Source organism: Vulpes vulpes, chromosome 2 (assembly GCF_048418805.1).
Source record: "Vulpes vulpes isolate BD-2025 chromosome 2, VulVul3, whole genome shotgun sequence".
NCBI classification, from domain to species: domain Eukaryota; kingdom Metazoa; phylum Chordata; class Mammalia; order Carnivora; family Canidae; genus Vulpes; species Vulpes vulpes.
In genome coordinates, this window is record NC_132781.1 from 82138242 (window position 1) to 82156106 (window position 17865).

Sequence of the window (17865 nt, forward strand, 5' to 3'; positions counted from 1 at the left end):
CACAAGTATCCTGCTTCTTCACTTACAAAATCCCCAAATATCTCTTGTTGCTTTTATTGATGATTTTCTTGACTTTTCTTACTGATTTTTATCTCATTAAAATGTCCTTTCAAATTTATAATTTATCTACTGCTTTAATTTTCTAACATTAACTTTTCAATGAATAAAACACCCAAATCATAACAAAGACTTGATTAATCCAAGCACTCAATGAATAGTTGATATGCAAATATTTGAAAATGTAGCAATTATTGTACTTGCCTCTAGACACTGACTTAATTCTTTGTGTGAGAATTAAGAGAATTTATCTCTTTGGCTTTGATTGTCCTTGGTATAAATTGATAATCTATCCCTGTGAAAGCAATTGGTTATTACTGACATAAACATAATAATCATAGCTAACTTTTTTAAAGGTATTTACATGGATCCAGCAGGGAATTAAGGTTTCTATACCTGATATTTCACAACAAATATATCCAAAGATTTCAATATATCCCCTTTTTAAAAGTCAATATCATGAAATTTAGAGTAGTTAAGTAATAAGCTCACTATTTTTATTTGTGCCCACACTCCTATGTACTATGATTATATTGCATTGATAATAATTTTAAAAATACAAAATATGGAAAAGTAGGATGATTAGAGCCCTATAGAAGAGGAAAGGAGACATGAAAAAAAAAAAAGAGAGAAGAGATGCTTAAATAGGTTAGTGGAAAGATAGCAGCTATTTCATTGAATGGCTGATGAGGACATCCTGGTACAAAATGATATGTTTTGGAAATTTTAAAAGTTCTTGGTAAATTCTGTTCCTATAATGTGGTAGACCAATTCTTCCATTGAAAATAATTTAAGACATCATGTTATTAAAAATCTTCTCATAAACATGTGAGTGAAATCACTAGGAAGGAAGTGAAGTATAAAAAATGAAGTTAGAAAGGAGGTTTATAATCTGTTTTAACCTGAGGACATTTGCCAAACAAGATAAATTTGAGCTTTGACTTTGACAGCTTTGTGGATTATGTTCTAATAGAACATAATTTCCACATACAGCTGGGTTACAAAGGCTGGACGCTTAGGATAAGATGAAGAAGCACCCCCCATGCCCATACATGCACACACACACACACACACACACACACAAACAACCACTAAAGTCTAAAAGAAAAGTTGCCTCTGCAATCAGCATACCAGGATGAAATAACTCCTTGAGAGGATATAATTACAACCCTACCTTCACACGAATTTGCAGCTTAAATTTCCTTCACTTGATTACTCTGAAAAGCCCTTGCTCCATCCTAAGTAACTTCCAAGATGAAAAAAAAATTTTTTTCAACACAAATAACTAACAAAGATGTAGTATTCAGAATATATAACTATTCAGACCAAAAGAGAGAGAGAGCGAGAGAGAGAGAAAGGGAGAGAGGGAGGGAATCCAATTAAAGAATAGGTGATGAACAAAGCAGTTTTCCAAAGGAGAAATCTAAGAATCTAATAAATATATGAAAAAGTTACTACGTTTCATTTGTAATCAGGAATATGTGAAATAAAATACACTTACATACCAGTAAAAATAGACTGTCCACATCAAGTTAAATGAGAATATGGATCCAAGTATACTTTCACACTCTGGCTGGCAAGAGAATTTATTGGTATACTTTGAATTTATTGGTATACTCTTTATGAAATAAGATTGGCCCTGTCTCATAAAGTAGAAATTACATGCAATCCATGACCTCAGCTACCCCATACCTAGGTATATATCCCAGAGAAACCTGCATATATGTATTTTGCGAGGCACGTATTGTCATGTTACTAGTAGCAATGTTATGATAGCTGACAAAAAATGTTATAGGTGTCTACAACAGTAAAATGGATACATTTCAGCACTTCTTTACAATGGAACAAATTTACTAAAGCTACATACATTAGCATGAATTACTATTGCAAATGTCATAGCGAAAGAAGTAAAATATTTTATTTTATAATGTATATTACATTACATATTATATTATTAATATAATATATATATATAATAAGATATTAGTAATGTATCTAGTATGGCAACAATCAAGTAAAATTCAAAAAGAACCTAAATTTTGCTATATGTTTCAGAAATGCATATCAGAAAATCTATAACAAAAGCAGAAGATTATCGTAGAAATCAAGTTAGTGGTTACCTCTGGTTATGAGAGTGTATACTAGATTGGGGTGGACACCAACATGATTTTATTTTTTTTATTTAAGTGCAGTTTCATGGATTATCATTATTTAATCACTATGGGATTGACTTTATGCATTTTTATATAGTGTATACGCATATTTTATGTTATATTTCCTGTGTTCGATATATCCTATAACACAACAATGCATTTCAAAGAACTTGTCTTTGAATAATGTTGGTATTGAAACAGTAACAGATTTAGATCTTGCTAATCTATATATTTTTATTTTAACTTTTACCTAGATGGGTACCCTAAAAATGAAATTGAGTATAAGTGGAAAAAACCTTCTGTTGAAGTGGCTGATCCTAAATACTGGAGATTATATCAGTTTGCATTTGTAGGGTTACGGAACTCGACTGAAATTTCTCACACAATCTCTGGTAAGAAGGAAACAAACACCAATCAGTGAATGATGTTAGCACCAGATGACTTTGTATATAAATTTATAAGTTGGAATCTGTACTTCTATAAATTTAATAGCAAAAATAAAACTTTTTTTTTCTTCCAGGAGATTATATTATCATGACAATTTTTTTTGACCTGAGCAGACGAATGGGATATTTCACTATTCAAACCTACATCCCATGTATTTTGACAGTTGTACTTTCTTGGGTGTCTTTTTGGATCAATAAAGATGCTGTACCTGCAAGAACATCACTTGGTATGATATGAATATTATGCTATAATGTCATGAGACTGTTGAAATAATGTGAAGAAAGTTTAGAGTTGAACATATTAGAATACTCTTTTACATTATGAACAAGTAAAATTTTAAAAATATTCTAGTGCAACATGTTGAAATGAGTATATGAAAAACAAGTAAGAAATAGAATCACAAAGAATTTAAAACTTCAGAATTTTTTAAGAATATTTCCTGCTAATGGATTTCAAAGAGAAAAAACATAAATACTCAGCAAGAATTAATAAGCAAAAACACACACAATACCTGAATCTCAATTTGGTCTATATTTTTAATCACTTCTCATCAAGGTTTTATATTATTTTTTAGCTGAATCACTGATAGCCAGCTTTTATTGACCGATGTGTGTTTAAAAGGCTTTGAAAGCCCCTGTTCTTACAATGGTGCTAATCAACAGTGAACTTTTAAGAAGGGCAAGTCACTGAAAGGGACAAGAAACTTCTGGGCTTCTGTAATCTATAGAATGTGTAATTAGTCTGAATATTTTGAGAGTTGCCTGTACAATAGCACTGATTAAAAGGGCAATTTGTAATTCATACTTGAAAAAATAGACTTTTGGTTTCTTTCTTTAGCAATCAATTGCAATAGTCAAAATCATATAAGAACATATGTCTAATTACTGTACATTTGTTTAAAAGAAAATAACGTCCGTTTATGTATTGATATACAAAGACAACTTATTGATCAATTCCATTCGCAAGAGCAGTGCAAGATATGAAGCACACTACTGATAATTGTATCTTAAAAAATAAGTAGGCACAATCTGTTTTCAACAATGAGGTTTTCATGTGGTTTCTATGATAGCTGGTGAATAATTCCATGTAATAAAATTCAGTAAAATGCAAATCACATAAAAGTGGCAAGATAAAGCCTGAGGCACCCCGCTCTGTACTTGAAACTGCAGTCCCCATGAGAGTAGAAAGAGAAGCGTAGAGATAGCCAGTGAATAAAATGTACTAACACCTGAGTTTTGTTTCCTATTTAAACTATTATTACTATTATTTCATGTTATTTTATGATCTGAAGTAAATAAATTATTTCAGATTCTTTGTATCCTACCATGAGTATGACTTAAATATTCTATTCTGTTTTTAAACATTATTCTCATATTTTTTCCCAAAGAAAATCTGAATGGATTATTTCTCCCATTCTATTTGTATGAAGCCAAAAGCCATGCCATAGTGTCATGAAAGGAAATAGCCAATTGTGAAATTGTGTTGTTACGTGAATTCATATTTTTTAATATTAGCATACCAACTATAAAGATAAGCCATAGCCATATCTAACTTGAAGAATATCTTTTATATTAATTGTGGGCCATATGTATTTGGAGCTCAAGATATTTTTTAAACAAGTATATGCACATAAACACGCACACACATACACACACATATATATACACATTAGATAAGAACATAAGCAGCTCTTTATGTGGCTCTCAAATTTACAGTCCCTAAAAGAATCTAAAACTAACCAGTTGAGAGCTGACATGGCAATGGGATTGGGATATTAGGTAGGGAACGCAATAAGCATTGAAAGCATAAAGAATGCTAATATACAAATAAAATGTTTTATAACTAAGCTTTCAAACCTAAAATAAAATGAAAATACAGTGAAGAATAAATTTGGAACCTAAAACACAATTCAAATAAATTATTTCATTTTCAAAAAAACCCACATGCATCCATCCATCCATCCATATATGTCATTGAAGGGCAATTTCCTGAGCTTATTTATTCCACATTGTGTTCTAGCAAACATCTACTAAATGTTTTTTATGAACTAAGCAGTGTTCTAAGTGCTTCGGTGTTAACAGTAGCTATAAAATCCTTATGTTCCTGGCATTTATGTTTTGGTGGGGTGTAGTGTACAGGTAATGTACAAATATAAAGAGTATATAACATCGGTGAGAAATAAAGGCTATGAAGAGAGAGCAAAAGAAATGATAAGAGAATGAGAGGGTGTGGGTAGATAGGATGTTTGGTATTTTATCCTGTGGACTCGGGCTTCGCCTCTAAGAGGGGTAGCAGAGACCCAGTGAAGCATGGGAGCTAGGCTGGTGGATATCTGGTAGAAAGGCAGGCCAGGCATGGAGAACCAACAGGTCCTAAGGGGGGGGAATCTTCCTCTCCATCATTCTTGAAGGTCAGAAAAAAGCCTTTATTATGGCTAGAACTGACTGAGAAGTGATGGAAAATGAGATTGGAGATGTGGCTAGTAGTCAGATCATGTAGGTTTTGGTGAGTCATTTTATGGGCTTTCGATTTTATTCTTCATGTGATGTAGAAGATTTTACTGCAGCCATTGATATTGAACTCAAAACACACATGGTCTTTTTTTGTAAATTGGGATATAAGTATGGAAGCCAGGATTATGTTAGGAAATTTCCCTTTGCCTGAGTACAGCAATGTTGGGATTTAATAAATTACCAGGGGGGGAAAAATGTGTAAAGTGAGGAAGATGAAAGATCTGTTTATTCATGGAAATCATTTAGCACTTGCCATACACCTAGCCTTTACAGTTTTGGCTTAAAAATAATTGCAATTTTTTTTTTTAATAATTGCAATTTTTAAGCCAAAAGTAATTTGCCTTAAAAATAATTCCTGAGCAAAAAACTGTCAGGGATAATAGGAGAAAAAAAGAAATCTGTCATCATCTTTGAATATTTTATTTTATTTTTTTAAAGATTTATTTATTTATTTATTTATTTATTTATTTATTTATTTATGATAGACATAGAGACAGAGAGAGAGAGAGAGAGAGAGAGAGAGAGAGAGGCAGAGACACAGGAGGAGGGAGAAGCAGGCTCCATGCCGGGAGCCCTACGTGGGACTCGATCCTGGGACTCCAGGATCGCGCCCTGGGCCAAAGGCAGGCGCTAAACCGCTGAGCCACCCAGGGATCCCCCATCTTTGGATATTTTAATGTCATTTCTCACTCATTGATAGAACAAGTGCATGAAAGAAAACCAATGAAGATCTAGAAAATCCAAATGAAATTATCAACTATTTGGCTTGATTGCTATTTCAGAGGACTACACCTAACTACAAGATGTGCTGTATTTTCAAGTACATATGGAGCATTAACACAGATCTCAATAAAATTCAAAAGACCAAAATTTTCTAGAGTATATTTTCTGACCAAAATGGAAATGAATTATGAATAAATAGAAATAGGGGCACCTGGGTGGCTCAGTCGGGTAAATGTCTAACTCTTGATTTTTGGCTCAGGTCATAATCTCAGGACTGTGGGACCCAGCCCCATACCGGGCTCCATGTGGGGCCTGCTCGGGACTTTCTCTCTGCCTCTCCCTCAGTCTCTCTCTCTCTCCCTCCCCCTTTCTAAAAAAAAAATTTTTTTTTAAATAATTAATATAGGGATCCCTGGGTGGCGCAGCGGTTTGGCGCCTGCCTTTGGCCCAGGGCGCGATCCTGGAGACCCAGGATCGAATCCCACGTCAGGCTCCCGGTGCATGGAGCCTGCTTCTCCCTCTGCCTGTGTCTCTGCCTCTCTCTCTCTCTGTGACTATCATAAATAAATAAAAAAAAAAAAGTAAATAAAGGAATAAAAATAAATAAATAAATAAATAATATAAATAATATAGGTAATAATATCTTCACCTATTTGGAAATTTTAAAATGACCTTTTAGATAACCCTTGGGTCAAAAATGGAAATTAGAAAATATTTCAAACTGAATTTTAATTAGAATTTAACATATAAATATTTATGAGATGCAACTCTAAAGCATTGCTTAGAGGGGAAATTAGAGCTTTATGATGCTACTATTAGAAAGAAGGAGATAAAATAAATATTTTAAGTACCTACCTTAAGAGCTAATAAGTAAAGTAAATACCTTATGTATAAATTTATTATAAGTACTAAGCAAGATATTACTGTGTCAGTTTTTTAGTTGAAAGGCACAGAGGAGTTAAGAAACTCCTGAAGGTCACAGAGCAAACAGAAGAGTCAGAATTTGAACTTAAATTTGCCATCATGACTCCCAATCCATCAAACCTCTGTCATCTTTACTTTTTTTTCTTTCAATCCTGTGATGATAAAAGTAAAAAAGATGGGTGTTTAAGAGGAATTATCAGGGCATGTGTCAAAAGAAATATTTCTTTTTTTTTTTTTTAAAGATTTTATTTATTCACGAGAGACACAGGGAGAGAGAGGCAGAGACACAGGCAGAGGGAGACGCAGGCTCCCTGTAGGGAACCTGATGTGGGACTCAATCCTGGGACTCCAGGATCACGCCCTGGGCCAAAGGTGACACTAAATCCCTGAGCCACCCAGGCTGCCCAAGAAATATTTCTTACTATTTCAAAGAGACCCTTTTTTTTCATCACAGATGTTGCCACTATATAAGTAATTGGCCAAATTAAAAAGAATTTGGCATTATAGTAAGCACTCTTTGGAGAGTATGCAGTTCCACTCATGGGGCCATATCTGGTGGACACAGAATAAGAATTATAGCAGCGTATGTAAGGAGGGATATGGCACGTACAGCGGTGAGTTTGGGGTTCAGCAGTGGTGAGAACCACAACAAAGCCAAGACTAAAGAGAAAGAGACACACCCAGAGATGCATACACAGGGCTGAGGCCCAGGGAGAAAAAATAAATAAAAAATGAAAATACCCAATTTTATATGCTGAATTCTTTAAAATATGAAGGTTTTCTCTGTGCCTAAGTATTCTATGGGCATATTCTTGCCCATAATTTTCTGCTTAAACTTTGAGATGAAAAAAAATTAGCTTGAATTCAAGTTATTATATAAGAAAAACACTTGTACTAGTTTGGATCCACTTTAACCGTGTGTGGCATAAAACACACTGAAAATCACTGTAGCTTCAATTAGGTAGGAGAGTATTTGCTCTTCATGTGAGAAGCCCAGGGGTTGCAGTCTGAGGGGCTCGGGCTCCCACTAGTTTCCTGCTGTGTGGTGGATGACCTTGATCCTCACGATTATCTAAGGTGCTAAGGTGGCTCTTGGTGCTCTGGCCATTGGATTCCAGCAGAAAGCTACAAGGAAGAGGGAAAGATGGGCATTTTCTGTCTCTCTGATGCCATCTCTTATTTTTATTGAGATACACTTGACACTACCTTAGTTCTAGGAGTAGAGCATAATGATTCAATATTTGTGTATCTTGTGAAATGTTCACCACCGTTCAGTCCAGTTAATAAACGTCGTCATGGAATTTATTTTCTTGTGACGAGAACTTGGAAGATCTACTCTCAGTGACTTAAATATACAGCACAGTCTTCATGACCATAATCACCATGCTTTTTGCATTACATCCTCATGAGTTGTTGATTTTACGATTGGAAATTTGAAACCTTTTAAAAGATTTTTATCATTTAACAGAGAGAGAGAGAGAGAGAGAGAGAGAGAGCAGGTGAGGCAGGAGGCAGAGGGAGAGGGAGAAGCAGGCTCCTGGCTGAGCAAAGAGCCAGCCTTGGGGCTGGGATCATGACCCAATCCTAAGGCCAAGGCTTAACCGAGACACCCAGGCACCCCTGGAATTTGAAACTTTGGACTCCCTTTTTGCCTTTTTCCTGCCATTTGTTGGACCCGGTTTCCACCCGTGACTTACTTCTCCTTGGCTGGATCTCAGCCTGTGTCCAGTCCACACATAGTTGAGAGAAGGTGGCCAAGTTCTTCACGCAGCGTCACGCCAGCTAAAAATCGGAGGGTCTGTGGCTGGAGGAATGGAAGGATGGGCGTGGGGAGTCAGTTATTTGTGGCTCACAGATTTAGACGATTAGAACTCATTATGGACACAAAGAGCCCATTGAACAGAATGTAGCTATGGTTACCAGTCATTTTTTTTTCTTTTTTTCCTGTAAATCATGACTAATTATATCCTTTTGTTTCCACTATTTCTTCCTGCTCCCAACCTTGCCAAACCAGGCGAAATAATAAAAATGGGATGCTATTTTTTTTATATGTTTTCCCCTCTCCCCCCACAGGTATCACTACAGTTCTGACCATGACCACCCTGAGCACAATCGCCAGGAAGTCATTACCTAAGGTCTCCTACGTGACTGCGATGGATCTCTTTGTGTCCGTCTGTTTCATTTTTGTCTTTGCAGCCTTGATGGAATATGGCACCTTGCATTACTTTACCAGCAACAAAAAGGGAAAGACCACTAGAAACAGAAAGCTAAAGAATAAAAGCTCGGTATGTTAAAAATCTCTATTTTTATAAACAGCAACTCACTATTAGAGATACGGTTTTGAATACTCATGTTATGCCTGCTTAGACGGACAGAGAGTCTTGAGGCTCTCTAACAAAGCCTAAATCACGTGAAGGTGAAACCGGAGGTTTCAGTGACTGTGAGGTCTTTGCCCACCAGGAAAAGGAGGTTAATAGTTCCCCTTAGAAAAGACCCTTGGCTCCCCCTTGTAAAGAGTGGTTTCTTATGCTGGGAATTTTCCTCAAGTGGTAAATTCTTTGTGACTAAAAAATTATTTAAGATATCTCCTTGATTCTATTTTTTGGGGGTGGTTAGGATTTGGGCTCTCACAACAGGTGGCCCACAAAATCACTTCGTTTTTAGAGACAAAGAACCCTCTTTAATGTTAGTGTTCAGCCGTGTTTGAAAGTCATAGCTGTCGAGTGTTTTGGGTTTGTGTATATTTGTGTGCTCTCACTCCCCCCATCCTTCTCATATATCTACCTCAACATACGGAACATTAAATTCATATATTAGAACTGGTTCTGTTAATTCTAAGATACTTAAGTGTTGGACAGTCAATTATAACCTCTTAGCATAATGGCAATTATAACAACCGTAAAGAATATCCAACAGTCACTGAGTATGCCAAGTATTTGACATGAATGATTTCATTTATACTCCTATGCGAACAAGTTCAGGAATGTGCACAAGGACAGCTGTAGGAAGTGAAAAATCCAAGACTCATATCCAGGCCTTTTTATATGCCAGAGCTGAAGCTTGTAATCGTTCCTTTATATTTCCTGTTCTCATAGGACTCAGAAAAGCAAACATGTGTTTCTCCAATATTGACCCAAAGGGCACTTTATTGCTGATTCCAGTAAAGATTTTCAAAGCAGATTTGTTCCCAAATATCTAAATAAATGAGAACTGTGTACAATAGCTCTGCTTGAGTGGCAAGCTTGTAAGCCTACCATAGAGGGTATAGAATGGGGCGTGGAGTTTCCCATATTAGCTCCTAACTTAATAAGTTCTAGGATGCAGTGCTTTTCTTCCCTCCTCCCACCTTTCATTAATTTCTTTCTACAACTTTGACATATTTTTAAATTATATTTTACTTTTCATGTTATATTCCAAGGACCAAACCCTACGTGTATTTGCCTTCCCACAGTATTCCAAGAGAGCAGAGCCCATTGCTGGCAGTACACATTGGATAACTCACATCGCAGAGTTAGCCTGTGACTTTCTCAATTTGACTTATTTGAGCTTATGCATAGGACACAGTGTAGCCTCTGAACGGAGAAACCATCAGAGGTCAATGTTGTCAACATTAATATCCATTTGCTAAATTTTTAGGTAAAGAAGAATGCAGGTTTTCGACTAATTTTCCTTGAATCAAATCCATGTATCCTCTCCGGATTTCCCACTTCATTATTTACTCATCCACAGCCATGTTCAATTATTACTTTGAAAATTCTACTTCTGGAAATTGTGAATAAAATCAGGAAATGTACAATCTCACATAGATTCTCTAATTTCATTCTAAGAACGTATGATGTATGTACTATTATTATATTATCAAAGACACTCAACCAAGTGGCTACTCTGAGACTATAGCTAATCAGTTTGGCTGCCACATTTACTCAGGAAGCTTAAGCACTGGAGTGCAAACTTTAAAATCATGATGTTTTTAAATATTTCATTCACTAAATATTTAAGGACACCCATGTCCTAGGCAACGTTTTAGAATAGCTATTTAAGAATAATATATATAGGCTATTTAAAATATTTATCAAGCCAAGGAAGCAAAATAATAAAAATTAACAAAAATATGGAATAAAAATCAACTAAGGTCTTTGAAACACTAAACTTTGAAAGGTAAATTGGTATAGATAACTGACTACCTGGGCACATAAAATATTTTCTTTCAGGCCCAAATCGAGTCTTATAGTCTTTCCTTTCTGTTCAGTTATGTGATGTATGAGCTCTTTTAATACTAAATGACATTTTGATTGAAAAACTGGGATCAGTAATCAAATCTGACTCCCCGCTTGGTTCAGTGTTCCGCCATCTGGTCTTGCTAATCAAGTGAATCAGAATGCACTTTTATGAAGAATGAACAGCTCTGCTTGTTGCCTCAAGTGCTCTACTTAATGGTTTGGTGGAGTCTGCTTTTTCTTCTACCAGCCAACACAATCAATCGCACTACCTAGACCCAGAAATCTTGTTTTTTTTTTTTTTTTGAAGATTTTATTTATTTATTCATGAAAGACACAGAAAAAGGCAGAGACACAGGAAGAGGGAGAAGCAGGCTCCCTGCAGGGAGCCCGATATGGGACTCGATCCCAGGACCCCGGGGTCATGACACGACCTGAGCCAAAGGCAGACGCTCAACGCCTGAGCCACCGGGGTGCCCTAGACCCAGAAATCTTGTAGGGTCTTTGCCTTTACACCTTTTCAAATGTTTCCTTATTGTTATTGTTCTTATTCCTCTTCCTCCTCTTTCTTCCCTCACTTTCCTTCCCTCCTCCGCCTCCTTCTTCATCCTCTTCTCCTCCTTCTCCTTCTCTCTTTCTCTTCCTTCCATTACACACTTACTTCCATAAGCTCACAATTCTGAGTAGTTTAAAATCTAGCGTTTCTTCCTTTGGTTCTCTAGACTACTTAGGATAATAGTCGGGTCAGAACCAAAGACCTTAACTAGAGTCACTCAAAGATCCACACATCTGTTACAAAGCAAAACCCAAATCCCCTTCTTTAGGTTTGACTGCTTAACTAATATCCCAGAGTATTCCAATTTGTTTTAAAAAGAGATCATGTTTGGACACAATAGACTTTTAGCTTGCTTTACTGAATCATCTTAAAAAATATAAATTAATAAAAATGCTTCTTACTTTACATGTGATATATTAGGCCCTTTCTCTCCCTCTCTCTCTGTCTCTTCCCTTCCTTTCTTCCTTCAATCCTCCTTTCCTTTGATCTTTTTTTCCATATCTTTCCTCCTTCTTTATTTTTTTATTGTGAATATCAATGACATTTTAATTTGGCCCGTATTTCCATCCCATCTCATACATATTATTGTGCTTTTATTTATACTCATCAAAAATATGATTTGGGGTATGTTTATGTCAATATTTTTTAAAAAATAAAAGTTAAGAATGTTGCATGGAATTAAGACTCTATGAGACAGATAAAGGTCATAGAAATGTAACTGTGGTAAGCCACTTATTATTAACTAAAGAGCAGTTCACGTTGAAACGAGAATATTCCTCTGATAGATGATTAGGAATCTCAGAAAACCATGTTACACATACCTACATCAGGGTCCCGTCTTACCCATTTGAGGACAGACTAACTTCTTCATAATCTGGTTAAAATGTACAATGTTGGAAGTTTATTTCACCAAACATAGACAAGGCACTTTGGAGAGAAAAAAAAAAAAAACAATAGAATGTATTCTTTGCTTTCATTATCTTTAAATCTAGTTATAAAAAATATTTACTATACATAAAGAACAATATAGATTAAAAATCAAAACTAAACAAAGACACCTTAGGAGAATTAGCTCAAGTAAATGACCAGTTTCAAATACTTTTTCTGAAGCAGAATATTTTCTATAATAAATAAGAATTTTTTAAAAAAACATTTTTTCTTTTTTATTTTTTAAAAAAGATTTATTTATCTGAGAAAGAGAGAGAGAAAGCACAGTGAGGGACAGGCAGGGAGAAAATCCTCAAGCAGACTCCCTGCTGAGTGTGGAGCCCAACGTGGGGCTCAAACTCAGGACCCTGAGATCATGACCTGAGCAGAAACCAAGAGCTGGATGCTTAACCTCCTGAGCCACCCAGATGCCCCAATAAAAAACATTTTTAAAGGAGATATTTGTATTGAAATAGAGATAGGTACCACAAAGCCTGAGCTTTGCACTGAGCACGTCGTAAGATACTATGTGGTTCAGTCTGTGAAACATTGGCTTACGCACAAAACACCAAGAAGAGGCTATGTCCATGTGAGCCACAGTGGAGTGAGGGTGGCTTCCTTTCGTTTCAAGTATAGATAATTCATTCAAAAAGCTGGAAATTTATTCCTCCCAAGGGGATTTGACAGAGAAAAATCACTGAAGTAGTTCTTTGAGGAATAAGTTGCAAATTTCAGGAGAACAAATTAGAAAGGCGTTTAAGAGAAAGAACCAGGTGAGCCAAATTGAGTCTTACCTATGAGAGTAAAATGTAGGTTGTTTTGTGTTCCAAGCTGTATTGCCCAATGCAGTAGCCATTAACCATATATGGCTGGGTTGATTTTCATTAATTAAAATGAACTAAAATTTAAAATTCAGTGTCTTAGTACCATTAGTCACATGTCAAGCGCTCAATAGCTGCATGTGACTAGTGACTTCCGTATTGGACTGTGCAGAGATAGAACGTCTTTATCACCACAGAAAGTTGGATTGGACAGCGCTGATCCAGAAAATAAGAATTTTAGGAAAGAAAATAACCTGGGTTGAGGTTAGAAAAGTGGTTTCTGGCCAAGTTGTAGAGTCTCCAGTATTATAATTAAAAAAAAAAAAAGTACATTGTGTACTGTCTGCAATGTTAAGCCACGTTTGTAAAAGCAAGGTAACATATTCATTTGTATGTTTCTAAAGAATAATTAGAAACAGCACAGAATATACATTTGACTGGCAAAACGGACAGGGAGATAAATTTGGAAAACACTGGAATAGTTCAAGAAGTAATACATTGCTGAGAGCAGGAACCAGGGTTGTTTGTTTTGCCCACGGTCCCCAACCTGCAGCCCCTTCTCTGCAAAGAAAGGATCTTGCTTTCAATTAGTTCATATCTATATGGATAAACATTTGTCTAGCTTTCAGGATCCTGAAATAATGAAAATCTGTATCAATACGCAGTTTCACAAATTATAACTCTTCTTTCCTGTAATGGTTTTTGGGAAAGCTTCCAAGAGTGCTCATTTGGTATTGATGGGATGTGAAATACAAGGTTTTTTTTAAATAAATGACTGTAAAGAGTCAGTGGATATGTGATGTTTTCAACAGAGAGAATAGCCACTTAATTTCACGTGTGACAGTGGTCATCACTGGTCCTCTAGAGGGGGATAAGTACCGCCAACAAGGGCTCTTTTTTTTTGTTTTTGTTTTTGTTTTTTTTTTGACCTTGATTTCCAAATAACACTCCTTGATATTTCTCTTCCTACTAAAACCATCATAGATGGGTACAGCTGAAAAGGACCAGATTAATCACAAAAAAATCTCATTCAGAATGTCAATTTTAATAGTAATATATATACACGGTTGAAACACATGAGCAAATCATGCAATGCAAAATGTAAAAGAATAAATTATTTGCCCTGAACCCTTGGCTCACAGTCTTCAGAATTAGCCACATTTGAACCATTTTTTCTCATCTTTTCCTCTGATGATCATTTCCGTTATATCTCTGATTCTTAAAGCACCAAATTTCAAAATAGTTATAGCTCTTTAGTATAAAGGGGGAAAATACAGCTTTCCCACTGTCTCCTTATTCTTTCCTACAATATTTTATCTTACCTTTAATAAATATTGGCTAATTTTTGAATGTTAAGTAATACGCTTAAATATCTACTTTAAATTCATTATTATCACTAATTACAATGCCAATCTGATTATTATTTCTTTGTCAGGAAATCTTTTTGTTTTCTTATCTGAATATGTTCATCCTCATCTCTTTCTGCGCGGTATTAACATTTCTTAAGGATCGATACACTTTCTGTTTTTTGACCTTATTCATTTTCTCATTGCTTAATATTCCTATCTTTCATTTCTGAGAATGTTCTTGATTCTTTATTTCAATTTATTCCTGTTTTCTCCTAAAAATTCTTATTAGATGGATTTTAGACCTCTTTGGTTAATTATCCACATATTTCAGATTTTCTTTTTATCGTAACTTTTTATTGAAGTATTTTTTGTCTATATATTGTGGGTAACTTCCTCAAGATTTTATTTGACAATGCTTTAGGATTTTTTTTTTAATTTGCAACAACTTCTTGAATTTCTGAGAGTTCTTATTTCCATTTTCCCACCTGTTTTCCTTAAGTGGACACAATATCTCTTCAAGTATTTCCAAGTGAACCAATTCAAAAGTTTAATATTCCTTTATTTTTCCAGAATGATTAGAATCGGTAATTCCAGCTGGCCACCTTCATGTTTTTCTTTTGTACTGTTAGTTTACTTTGAAAGTTCTTGGTGATTTTTCTCCAATAGGCCCGGCAAGCTTGGCCTGTAACTGTAGAGTGTGCAACCATTGGGTTTCACTTTTATGTGTGCGGACGGGGAGGATGACATCTTATTGCTTCTAAACATACACGCATACACTCTAAGTGATGATGAAGGTATCACTAGGACCTTCCGATATCACCTTCGGGAGCCCTAGCCTCCCGGAGTGGCATGAGTTTATCTATTTATTTGTTTTTGTTTTGTTTTGTTTTGTTTTTTTAGCAGTTACAGAGTTCTGAACTGGAGCAGACACCAGCCTGTGCTTCTCTACTCCTCTAACAAGCACAGAGGAGCAGTGATTCAGGGAGCTGTAGCTACTCTGGAGATGGACATTTTAGTAATGCCATGTCTTCCATCCTGCTTATCTTTCCCATTTGTCCTCCACTAGAGTGCCCCTGAAGTGTCTTGGGTGGGAGTGATGGTTCCCACTCTCTCGTTTCCATTTTCTGAGCCTCTTCTGAAATGTGGCTTCCTTTGGTCTACTTTATCTTTTGGCCCCTTTTCACCTGTTTTTTGTCTCTCAAAAACTTAGCACAGATTCTGATATGCTGATTAGCTGCTCAGCATCACCAAGATCCACCTCATGTCTGCTTTAACACTGATGTGCTTGTAGTTTTTGAAATCCTGACATACTTAAATGGGATTTTATAAAGGTGGAGTGGAGAAAACCTGTGCTCAGGCTTGTATTCTCAAATGCAAAGTTTTAAATGGGAAGTTAATAACAGTAATATTCATCGGTATTTCATAAATATCAATAACATGACCTAATGATGCTTGATATTCACATTACTAATATTTAATAACATTAGTGATATTAGTATATGATGCAAATAATGATCATAATGTCACCCCTAAATATAATTTGTACAGAAATGTTTTATTTACTACTTAATATTTACTTGGCATTAGTGTATTGAAATATAGTGTATATTGAAATATATTTTGTTTTCGTTTTTTTTTTAAGATTTTATTTATTTATTCATCAGAGACAGAGAGAGAGAGGCACAGACACAGGCAGAGGGAGAAGCAGGCTCCGTGGAGGGAGCCTGACGTGGGCCTTGAACCTGGGTCTCCAGGATCACACCCCAGGCTGAAGGAAGTGCTAAACCGCTGAGCCACCAGGGCTGCCCCTTGAAATATATTTTGTATACTTAATTGTATTATTAGTATATAAATAATGTAGGGGAACCTGGGTGGCTCCGTTAGTCGAGCATCTGACTCTTGGTTTCTGTTCAAGTCATGATCTTAGGGTCATGAGACTGAGCCCATGATGGGCCCCATGCTGGGTAGGGAATCTGCTTGAGATTTTCTCACTGTCTCCCTCGGTGCCTACCCCACCAAATACTAAATAAATAAACTTTTAATATGTAAATAATGTATAACCAGACAGATGTGTCATTAATAATGAGAAGGGGATCAATTTCTCATATTGTTAAGTTCAGCTGTATTCTCAATGACTTTTTCAAATAATGACAAAACGGTGTATTCTCAAAATGATATCATTTAAAGTAAAAGAAAATTCTATTCAGTTGTGTAGTTTCTTTTTCTATTAAACTGATTTTTTTCAATGTTTGCTATTTTTGAGGGCCATGAGAGTTTTTCTTGAGGAATTATAAGATGAATAACATAGTTGCACTTCAGGTAAATAAGGTTTGGAATGTGTATATTCTTCTGATTAATCTTTTAGTGGTTTCCAGATCACTCTCTATGTGTCAAAATATTTTATTTTATTGCTACCATGTCAACTCTTGGCATATTTTTCTCAGCACCTATAAAGTCTATTTCTATTCACATCCATCATTCATTAGAGTGTAGCGTCTTTCACTTTACGAACTTGTGGTGTTTTGAAGGGGGCAGCGAGAAACTGGAACATTGTCAATTTAAAGGGTCACTGTGATAGAAGCTCTCCATGATTTTGACCACCAGGGATAAGTCCAGTTTTAAAATGAACCACTTGCAGTTTTTCTCACTTTTGGGCACTTTAATATTTAATCATCCCTCTCATGCACAATTGATATCTTCCAACAAACGTACTGTCTTCCTATTTATGTCAGAGCTCAGTGATATATGGATCCCATTTTGTGCCATATAACCTTGAAATTGCCAACTAGCAAACTTGTATTTTACTCCCTTTTCACTCTGATTAGCATTTGAACATGTGCTATTTAAGTATTAAGTGACAAGGAAATGAATACCAATTTGCCTCATTTTGTACATAATTTTACTGCTCCACTAAAATTTCAGAGTCTAGTCAAGTATCCCCAAGTGTCAAGCTCAAAAGATATGTCATTAACATTTAATAATATACTGCTTCTGCTTTTTATGATACATCCAGGCAAGTGGAGTCATGAATTTATTTGTGTTTAGGGCATTGCTCCTTATCTTCAGGCTGCACATTTTGTTTCTAATGTTATGACTTGTGTGATGCATTTATCTTTTTAAAATATCATCAAATATGATTATTTGCTACTTTTTACATCTACTGAATTTTAATATGTAG

At 35.6% G+C, this 17865-nt stretch overlaps 1 protein-coding gene across 2 annotated transcripts in view; it reads left to right on the forward strand.

Moving 5' to 3' along the window:
* Positions 1 to 17865, forward strand: part of GABRG1 (gamma-aminobutyric acid type A receptor subunit gamma1) — a 79690-nt gene that overhangs the window by 54479 nt on the left and 7346 nt on the right. For both annotated transcript variants that reach the window (XM_072749091.1, XM_026016496.2), the window contains exons 6-8: positions 2465 to 2602; positions 2731 to 2883; positions 8891 to 9102. In XM_072749091.1, the coding sequence (XP_072605192.1) occupies positions 2465 to 2602; positions 2731 to 2883; positions 8891 to 9102 (503 nt within the window). The remainder of the gene's footprint in view (positions 1 to 2464; positions 2603 to 2730; positions 2884 to 8890; positions 9103 to 17865) is intronic.